The 10,935-nt window shown below is 50.3% G+C and overlaps 1 protein-coding gene across 1 annotated transcript; it reads left to right on the top strand.

The window, feature by feature from the left end:
• Positions 1–4,831: 4,831 nt before the first annotated feature.
• Positions 4,832–7,470, top strand: FAM25A (family with sequence similarity 25 member A). Its single transcript, XM_080823384.1, has 3 exons — positions 4,832–4,980; positions 6,301–6,363; positions 7,281–7,470. The coding sequence occupies exons 1-3, from the start codon at positions 4,905–4,907 to the stop codon at positions 7,412–7,414; spliced, it is 273 nt and encodes a 90-aa protein (XP_080679510.1). The 5' UTR covers positions 4,832–4,904; the 3' UTR covers positions 7,415–7,470.
• The last annotated feature ends 3,465 nt before the right edge of the window (positions 7,471–10,935 follow it).

Raw genomic sequence — 10,935 nt, 5'->3', positions numbered from 1 at the left:
ATTAAAAGCTCTCTGCCATTCTTTTTGCTAAAATATTTTTTGCTATCCATTGGTTGGTTGGAGTTAGTCCCCTAGAAGGTTCCTCAAGAATGAAATATTTACAGATAAAGTGGGAAGACATCTGGGATCTGAGCTCACAACTGCTATAGCTATACCCCTCAGGTTATTGCAATGGGCCCATGAAGATTCATTGTGTTCTATATTTGTGTACAGCATTTTCTATTTTTAAAGAAGTTAGGGGCGCCTGGGTGGTTCGGTTGGTTAAGGGACTGCCTTCGGCTCAGGTCATAATCCCGGAGTCCTGGAATCGAGTTCCGCCTCGGACTCCCAGCTCCATGGGGAGTCTGTTTCTCCCTCTGACCTTTTCAGCTTTCATGGTCTCTCTCACTCTCTCTCTCAAATAAATAAATAAAATCTTTTTTAAAAAAGTTAGAAAGTTAAAATTAAAACTTTATTATTCTTATTTAATTAAACAATATTATTTTGTTAACTAACTTAAATTTTAATTTAGCTAAATATGCTAATGTCAGTTCCTCCCTTCTGATAATTGTATTGTGGTTGTGTGAGATGCAAACATCCACGAGGGAAGGCTGGGGGAGGAAGATAGAGAAACCTACCCTACTCATTGTAAAGCCCTTGTATTTATGGCATTGGAGGCTGTCGGGCATCCAAAGTTCAGATCTGAAGTAGAACTTCACAGGCATCAGTGGGACATTCTCGTGGAGAGGGTCGGGCTGGGGACTCACCCAGGTTCTTCTGCTCAGGAGCCTGGCCTTCCTTCATATAAGTGTTGGGCTCACCTTCGTAGCCGTGAACCGAACTAACTTCAAGAAGGTTCTACAGGCAGCCTTCTTTTCCCAGTTGTGGCCTCCAGGGGTTCAGCCCTTGCCTTTCCAAGGGTTCTCTTGTCTCTTGGAAGGTGGTCCTCTTCTAGAGTAGCCCCTCTGGAGTTCCTTGGGCTTATTCCACTTCTTTCTTCAGCTCCTCAGGTTCAAGTTCTGTCCCACAGAGTTCTCACTCAGCGGGCCATCTCATCCCGGAAGTGAGTGTTGCTGGCAACGTCTGAGACGCCTGCTCCCCGGGCCCTTCCCCATCCCCTGCTCTTCGGCACTGGCCTGTTTTCCCCCTGGGTTCACCTGCTTCTGGATTTGCATGGTTTCCCGATCCCAATCTCCTGATTTCTCTGAAATTAAGTTTGACCTGTGGGTGTTGGTGAAGGCCTGCCTTTGTCCTCCATATGGTTTCAAGGAGGAGAAATGGGACTATCCGGAATTAAGCTGCTGCCTTGTTTCCTGCAGACCCAGCAGTCTGGCAGGCTGAGCTGGTGCTGTGTTTACAGAGAATCTGTATCCACTCTTCACCTGCTCCTCCCTGCCCTCGCCCTGGGAACCTGCCCTCGTGAGCTGCATCACCAGGGCTCCCACGACCTCAGCCCCAGTTAGGCTCAGCCAGTGGGGGATGTATCGGGAGAGCAGAGAGGGCGAGGAGAAGTATTTATCCCTCCTGCACCCTCCTTGCTTGGCATGGTTTGGCAGCAGCTGTGTTCCTCTGCTGCTGCTCCTTGTCTGATCTTCTCCTAAAGCCACAGCTCTCCTTGGCGTCTGTACGGGCTCTCCTTTGCCCCTCCCAGGCCCAGGGAGGTAACCGCTCTCGCTATTACAGGTCCCTGGGCACCTTGCCATCCTTTACTGTTCTCTTAAATCTGCCCACAGCTTTGTGGGCATAAGATACCCCTTTGATGTGCCCTCCGCTTTCCACCGGAACCTGGACTGTCAGCCGTGGATGTGTAATGTTGACGTGCCAAGGAAGTCCTTCTCTGCTGGCTCACAGACCGTTGCTAGGAGTCTGGATTTGGTTCCCTATAGCCGGAAGGGGTTGGTGTGCGCAGGGTCTGTAGGCTCAGTCTATCCTGTGAGCTCAAATCCAGGAAGCAGAAGGAGGAGAAGGCAGAAGGAGGACAGGCAGCCATGACACTCGACATTCGTGACATCTGCAGTTCAGCTCACACGAGAAATCGTCCTGCTTTGGACACAAGATAACCCCAAGTATTGGAGTACTTAAAATCAACATTCTTTCTTTTTATTTTTCAGAACTTGTCATTGTTAAGTTGGTAAGTTGTTATTTGAAAAATTAGCTCTCCGTGACTTGGTGACACAGCCAGTGGGTCCTTTGCCAAACTGGGTTGCTGAGCACATTCCACTTGGAGGATTAGTAGGCTCTGTGGAAGGCCTGAGTGTCCAGCCCCGACGGCTGGGCTTCATATTCTGACTCAGGACACGCTGACAGGTGCCTGTGTTCGAGGGCTGCTCCACGGGGGCCCAGTGTGAGTCAGGCCTCTTCCAAGGCTTGGAATGATTCTCTCCTGAGTCATCTTCCATCTCATGGAGGCAGTGAGGTGGCTCCCTGCAGGAGCTGCTTGAGCTCAGCCCCTCCCACTGGCATCCAGCCCTGGTCAGGAAGGTCTTGCACAGGGTGGACTGGGAGAACAGGGAGCTGGTCACAGCTAGAGCTGGAAGACCAAGGAGGGTTGGACCTGGGCCAGAGCACCAAGGTCCGGGCCCCCAGGCTGGTCCTGGGCAGCTTGGCCTCTCCAGGCCCCTTGCTTTCTCCCTGCTGCGTATTAGGGGTCTTTGTCTGGACCCAACCTTGCCAGCAGATCTGGGGCCATAATGTGTTGTCACTGGAGTCAGGGTGCTCATACCTGGGCAGTACAGGGTCTCATGGGCAAGGAGGGTGACATGGCAAGGGCAACAGTAGCCTGACAGTGGAAGAAAAGTGTATCCAGAAGCTGTGCTGGGTTGAGCTCTGGACTGGCACTGGGACCAAAGTCCTGCTGAGGGGCTGAGCCCTGGCAAGGGCCTATTGAGGGGCTAGTGAGCTCCTGAGGAGAGGGAGAGTAGTACCCTAGCATGGGCACAGGTAGGAAGGGGTCTGTGGAGTCTGGAAGCCATTCCAGAAATGCTGAGTGACACCACCATCCTGTCAGGGGAGCAGGCACAGCGAGGACCCCTGTGGGCCTGGGGGACCCACACAACCTCAGAGGAAGGGGGTTTGATGGGTCCAAGGAAGTTCCTGTGGGTCTCTCAGCCTAATTCCCTGCAGGTGTGTCCTGGAAGCTGCCCTCCAACCCCCACTGCCAACTCAGCAGTGCTGCCTGAGCAGAACATTCTGGTATTTGGCTGTGATAAGGGGAGAATGGAGTCTCAGGAACTTACTTAAGCTCCAGAGCCCCTCACTTCACAGCCTCTTGTGAGTCTACAAGGTCACTCAGGGCCATCTGTAACACTTGCAAGAGTAGTAGTAGTATGTTTTTTCCCTCAAAGAGGGCCTCTCCAAGTTGTTTAAGACCCAACCACTCCTGCCAGCGGAGAATGACAGGTGGGTGCTGTGACCCTGTGACCCAGAGTTTCTGCTGCCACAACACCCCCCCACTCCCTGGGGTACTGGTCACAGCTTGGGGCCTCCTAACACCAATCAGGAATGTGAGAGGGCCTCAGCCCCATAACACCCAGGCTGTAAGGGCCCCAGATCGGGTAAACACTAATTAGGGCTCACCACACCCTCCTGAAAAGCTCTGAGGGCTGAGAGAGCAGGCTCGTGGGGAGGCCGCTTCAGACTCCTGCCCTAGGCCTGGATGGCATGAACAGGGACTTGGGAGGACTTTTCTTCCATGACCCCTGGCCACTGGGGTCACACTCCCCAGCCCTCTGCTCCCTCTAGTCTTTGGCCCACCCACTGGTCAGTCAGGACTCACTGCCAAGCACATCAGTGACAAGGGAGAGGGAATAGAAGTTTACCAAGAGCTTGCACACATGACCCCACTGACTATCAGTGACATGGCAGGAAGGCATGGCTGTCCTCATATTATACATGAGGAAACTGAGGCTCAGGTTGGGCCAGTGACTAAAGGGTGTGGCACATGGCATGTGGCTTGAGGCATCTCTCTCCATCCTGAATAACTAGGGAGGCAGCCTGGTCCCTTGAGCATGTGATGCGTCAGGGGCTAGTGGAGTGGCTTTCTGGAATTCTGGCTAGGGCCACCAGACACACCTCCCCTAGTGGGGGTGGGGTCCTCCATCTACTCTTCTAGGACCTCCTGGGGGGCACTGGGCCTCTCCAAGAAGCCAGGCCCCAAGGTGCAGGGATGATCAGGCTCCCTCCTGGGCTGGTTGCTCCTGCGCTGGGCCATTCAGGTGTTCAGGTGCTCCTGTGAGCGAGAAGCAGCTGATGGCAAGCCAGGGGTGACTGTGTTTCTGGTTAACGCTGTGTCCTCCTCAGCCTAGGGCAAGGTACCATGATGAGGCCCCCGCCCCCCCACCCCTCAAATTTCTAGTGAAAGCTGCAGAGACTGCGGAGCTGAGGTCTTGGGGTCCAGTGGCCCCCACTTTACTTGTGTTCCTGGCCTGAGCAGCCATCCAGGTCCCCAGGTCCCCAGACCCTCAAGGCGCTAACTAGGCCACCCTGGGGATCCTGAACAGCCGGCTGGAAATCCTAGGCCTTGTCTGGGAGTGCTCCAGTGCCAGGGATGTGGGAAGCTCGAAACTCAGGGGGCTGGCGGGGGTCCCCAGTTGCCTCTCATCCCGCAGAAAAGTCAGGCCTCCTGCTTTGGGGGAGGGACATGTCCCAGAGCTGACTTCTCTGTCCAGTCCCTGACCCTCACAGGGTCCCAGAATACAGGGTGTAGGGGTCTCATACTGCCAGAAGGGCAAGGTTGCCCTCACAGCACTGGGGTGGCCCCACCCGGCCTCCTCCTCCTGCCGCCGCCTATGCTGACTAACCAGCTGATCTCCTACTTGGCTGAGGCGGGGGCCCCGTGCTCCAGAGCCCAGGCAGACATCAGAGGCATCTATAAAAGGACGCAGGGCCAGGCCCTAGCATCCCGCTTGCTTGCCACCTGTCATCACATGATGCTGGGAGGCCTGGGGAAACTTGCTGCTGAGGGCCTGGCCCACCGCACTGAGAAAGCCACTGAGGAAGCTGGTAAGAAGCCCGAAGCTCCTTTCCACCGGGGCCCTTCTCCTAAGGCTGGGAGGGCTGGGGCCTGTTGAAAGCGGATCCCAGCAGATTGGAGGTAGGCCTTGGCCCCTTGACAACCCTGGCCAGTCAGCCCCACAAGGACAGAATGGAAGTGAGGGGTATGGAAGCTGAGGAGGGCAGCTTGGGTGGAGTCATGAGGGGTCCAGTACCCCAAACAGGCCTCTCCGGGTCAGACCCATTTCTGGAGTCTGTGACTGAGGCCAGAAGGGACTCCAGCTCAGGGGACACAGGGAGAGCCCTGGTGCTTGGGTGAGCTTTGGGTAGCTAGAATCTGTCTGTCTGGAAACCTGGGAGCCCTTCCGTATCAAAAACAGCCTATTTTGAATATCCTCTACAGAAAAAGGAAAAATGGATTTTTATTTTTACCATGAATTTAGAGCTTCAAGCATTTCTTCACTAAGAAACCACCAAGTCTGATTCTGTTCAATGTCAGCCCCTAGGGTTTATCCAAAGGACATTTTTAATTTCTTCCAAGTCCCTAGAAACCCTTTCTTGTACGCAGACTCCCACAACTGTATGCTGGAGATGAGTCTGGGTCCCAGCGGGCATTCTGTGAAACACAGCCCCATGTTCGAGTTGGCCACTGTGGTTCCTCCTGGCTGGCTGCGGCAGACACGTCTGTCTTTCATCGGTTAAGCTGCAGCTGGCCTTCCCTGCCGGGTCACACCTGCCGCTGGCTCTGAGCTCAGTCCCACCCCCAGTCCGCAGGTGAGGGAACCAGGCAGCACACAGTGGAGGTAGAATGAGAATCAGTTCCTCTGACTCCAAAATCTTGCAGTTCTAGCCACTGCCACCCAAACGTCAGACAACTCCTAGGCGGTCAGAGAGTTCTCTCTTGCTGGAGGAATTGCTCTGGGGCCTTGGTTTTGCGGTAGATGGCTTTGGGACTTGGCCTCCCGCTGCAGCTTCCATTGGGCTGAGGCAGGCCAGCAGCGCGCCTGGAGGTGCCCTCATCTGGGAGACAGGCCCCACCTTGGCCCCCGGCCCCCAGCCGGCAGAAGGGCCTGCTCTTCTGCATTCCAGGCCTTGCCAGGCCAGCCAAGGGCCATGGAGAGCCCCGTGCCTTTGTCTGGCTCACCTCAGCTTGTCTCCCAGGAGCCAGGCCCCATGGGAGTCTCTGAAGTAAGCCAGCGGGGGCTCCTTCCTATGGGCTGCCTCGTCCTGCCTGCGGTGATGTCCAGGATATCCAGAGTGGTCTGGGCGCCGCATTGAGAAGAAGCTGGCCTGTGCTGTGTTTTCACTGTGGGCTTCTCCTCTTTGCAGTTCATGCCGTGGAGGGGGTGGTCAAGGAGGTGGTGGAACACGCCAAAGAAGCTGGAGAGAAAGGTATGGCTGGGGCTGGAACAGGGAAGGAGGGAAGCTAGGTGCTGGGAGCCGCCGTTCTTTGCCTAACCAGGTCAAACCCTGACCTTGGTGATGCGTCCTTTCAGGCAGTATGCAATTATCAACACTCATCTGAGACCACAGACTACTTTGCTAAAGCAAGATCTATCCAGACAGTCCTTTCTGGGGGATGTTAAGACGGTGTCACAAACGACTATGTGGCAGCAGGCTCGGACAAAAAACATTTCAGACATAAAATTCTCTATTTATATGAATATAAATTTACAGAAGTATTTGTGTGTGTGTGTGTGTGTGTGCTATAGTATAGTGGTGTAAAAATACTTCCTTCCTTACAACAAAAGAGATTCTAGAGGGATCAAGGGCTCTGTATTAAATACATGAAATTGTTTGTTAGAAGAGAAGGTAGTGGATTTGGATAATCTGGGAAAGGAGAGGATTGTTTTAACTATGACAGAAAACCTAACAGCCATAAAAGAAATAGTAGGTAAATCTGACAATAGAAGATTTCTAAATTTTCTATAATAAAAAAAAAATGGGATGAGCCAAGCCAAAAGAAAAACCACACACTGAAGAAAAGCATTTGTAAATAGAAACGATGAACTGATATAAAAATGACCAGAAGACAGAAGCAGGCAGCTGACAGAGAAACGAGGTCTGAGTAGGCAGTACGCCCTTGAGCGGAGCAAATGCTGTCTCGCTCCAGACTGCAGAAACCCAAGTTGTGGGGGGAAATAAAACCACACTTGAATGCATTCCTCCGGGAGCCCCGCTGCCCTCTGTCCCGTCGGGGCTCCTCCAGGGCACAATCCAGTAAGAACCACATCCCACAGGCCACTCCTGTCTACCAGCTGGAAATGTTTACTTAGCTCACCGGACATTATTCCTCTTTCTTCCGACAGCCATTGCCGATGCCTTAAAGAAGGCTCAAGATACAGGGGACAAGGTGGTGAAGGAAGTCACTGAGACGGTGACCAACACAGTCACAAATGCTGTCACCCATGCAGCGGAAGGCCTGGGCAAACTGGGACAGTGAGCACATCCACCTCCAGGGGACTCTTCCTGAATCTCAATAAAAACTGTGAAATGTGTACACCGAGCCCTGGATTTTTTCCTGTTTGGATGGAAACCCTGCCCGTGTCCCCAGTGGCCACTCTGCAGTGGCAGGGGACCCACATGTTGGCAGCTTCTGGGGGTCAGTAGGACCCCATGATTAATCAGTTGTGCTGCCCTCACATTACGACTTCTCACATCAGCAAGGAGCTCTGGAAGAATTGTTAGTGTCTGTGCAACATTTCAAAAATGGTTATTTTCCTAGACACTATATATAGCTTTCAGACACCTCTATGCTTCCAGGACATCCCAAGGGAGGAACATAATTCAACTCGCATGTTCTTTGGGTTTCCCTTGAAGTGTTCTTTTTTTTTTTTTTTAAAGATTTTATCTATTTATTTGACAGAGAAAGATCACAAGTAGGCAGAGAGGCAAGCAGAGAGAGAGGGGAAGCAGGCTCCCCGCTGAGCAGAGATCCCGATGCGGGGCTCAATCCCAGGACCCTGAGATCACAACCCGAGCTGAAGGCAGAGACTTAACCCACTGAGCCACCCAGGCACCCCTTCCTTGAAGTGTTCTTATAGGCCTCAAGGAAGATTGTGGACCAACCTGATGGAGAGTGTAGCTGGGCAGCTCAGACTGTTTGAGATGCTTCACATTCTGAAAGAGACTTTAGAGAAGCATTTGAGCTGGACAGTCATAGAATCAGGTCAAGTAGTAACTGAGTCCACTGCTTACTGGCCGTGGAAGCCACTGTTGGATCTTTCCCCAGAGACTTTTTCAGGCCCAATTGATAGCAGTGGCCAAGAACGCCTGGCCTCCTCCCCTTCCTGCCATGAGGGTTCAGCACCATAAAGTTAAACCTATGTGGAAGCAGCATTTAGCTTAACATTTTGGATTTTAAAAAAGGAAATGATTTGTAAAGAAGAGGCATCACTTGTTTATCTTGCTGGAAATTACTTGCTCTTCGCAGAAATGAGAAGAAAAGATGTTTAAGGAGCATGTCAGTTGGTCACCACACGTCTAGCTTTTTTAAAGTGGCTTCACAAGTCTTGAACAGCCCAGGAATATCCAATGTCCTGGCTTGGAACACTTGCCACTGTCCAGCTAGATCTGGACTCTATTTCTTGGTTTGGTTCCTGAAGACTTTTGAATTCCCTCAGTCTAAATCCTAGCTCAAAAAAAAAAAAAAAAAAAAAAAAAGAGAGCATTGTGGGTGGCAGAATAAACTGGAGCCCCCTTTGGACAGCAATGTCTCTTGCCAAGACTTGATTCTTCTGGTGTACACAGGTACACACAGATGCCTAGAGGGTGGACACACAGGTGCATCACGGCATGTCTGTAATAGCAGGAGGCGGAAACACCCTAGCATGCCAGGCAGAAATCGGGCCAATTTTGCTCTGCTTAATAGGGTTGATGCCTGATTTAGACTTGACACCTCTTACTTCTAATGTATTGTAAGCCATATCCCAGCTTGAAAAAAAATGGGACCTGTGTCTAGAGGGCCACCAACAGGAACTGGTTAACAATTGTTGCATATATATATATATATATATATATATATATATTCCACATATGTATATGGAATGGGATATTCCGTAACTGTCCAGAAAAATGAGGAACATGTAACACACTGTATGGGAACATGTCCACATAAATTACAAATTATAGAAAATACGTTTGTAGGAGGAGTTCATTTAAGTAAAGCAAACTCAAACTTGTGGAAGAAGAGGAAAAAACTGGTAGTATGTATCTAGCAGACATATTAATACTGTTCCTTTCTGTATTCATGGGAATATGAGAGATCTTCATTTTCTTTCTTTTTTTAATATTTTATTTATTTGTCAGAGACAGAGAGAGCACAAGCAAGGGGAGTGGCAGACAGAGCAGGCAGGGGGAGAAGCAGACTCCTCACTGAGCAAGTGATCCAATATGGGACTCGATCCCAGGACCCTGGGATTATGACCTGAGCCGAAGGCAGACATTCAACAGACTGAGCCACCCAGGCATCTTAAGATACCTTCATTTTCTCCATGACACAGTTCCACGATGCCTGAATTTAAGAGCAAACCAACACAGACAGATTTTTAAATGTTGTTGAGGGCACATATTAGCTTATTCAAGATCATTTGCTAGTTAAGTGCTACTCAACATTTATTGGCTTGCAAACCTTGTTATTACTACTTGGTGACAAGATAAGTGAGAACAGAGCATTTAGAAACTTTCACAAAAATCTGATATTGCCTGGACTTCCAGGAGTGTGATCAGCAGATGATGCTTGTTGAACAGGGTAGAGACCAGCTCTGGGTTGTTGAACTTGCATGGCAAGTTGTATGTGAACTAGTCACATGAAGGAGGACCACATACCCCGATGTCTTAGATTAGCAAACAAAATAAAATTGGTCCTTTACCACGGGGAGCTGGAGCAGCACTGCCCATGGTTCCTTAAGTTCACCTTGCAGTGTGCTGTTCTAGAATAAGAACTTCTATTTCCCACTTTCTCTTTACTGTCTGTTATGCAATGAGTGGTATGACATCAGCCTCAGACAAGCTCTAAATGTGTTAGAAAAAGCAATAGGTGGTGATGTCCAAGCAATGGGCAGAGCAGGGACCTCCAAAAATTTCCTCATCCATAAAAGTAATGAGAAAACTGGCAAAAATATGATCAGAATCAAAAATTTTTTTCCAGAATTCTTAACCAAAGGCTTACAGCAATCCAGGGAGCATTTATTTAAAACAAATTAAAAACAAATAAACAAAGTCTTCTTAAGAATGGCAATCTCTGTGATGTTTTTAACTTACCCTATTCTGTGTCCCACCCCCCAACCCCCACCTTCTCCAGTTCCATGAAAACCAACAGCCAGCGGTTACTGGAAAGAGCTGAAGAAGCTTCATTTCCAGAAAACTGTGCTTATTTCACTTGACTGGTGGTTCCAGTAAGACCTCATTGCAAGGCTGCTTTTATTTGTCTCGACTAGGGGCTCACCTAATGTAAACAGCTTTTTCCCTGGGGTTGTTTGTCATAAAACAATCAGAGGCAATAAAAAAAAAAAGATTTTATTTGTCAGAGAGAGAGAGAGAGCGAGAGCGCGCGCGCGAGTGCACAAGCAGGGGGAGCTGTAGGCAGAGGGAGTAGCCGGCTCCACCCTGAGCAGAGAGCCCAACGCAAGACTCGATCCCAGGATGCTGGGATCATGACCTGAGCTCAAAGCAGACACCCAACCCACTGAGCCACTCAGGCCTCCCTAGAGGCAATTTTTTTAAGCTGGTGGCCTCACTGGATAACAGTTTGGGAAATCAATAGGCTAAACAAAGCAAAGAGCTTTAAAGGAAAAACTGGGGAATGAAATGTCCATAGGGACTTCGAAAATTCCAGTACATTCCTGGGAATCTAGAAGGCCATGCACATGTGTAGGGCTGTACATGCGCTCATTAAAGACTGGAAAAGGCTCGAAGCTCTCACCTCTAAACAACCTTGAGGCTCTGTGCAAGGAGGAAGTGAAA

This window comes from Martes martes, assembly GCF_963455335.1.
Source record: "Martes martes genome assembly, chromosome: 14".
Taxonomy (NCBI): Eukaryota; Metazoa; Chordata; class Mammalia; order Carnivora; family Mustelidae; genus Martes; species Martes martes.
This window is presented reverse-complemented; position numbering and strand designations above follow the sequence as displayed.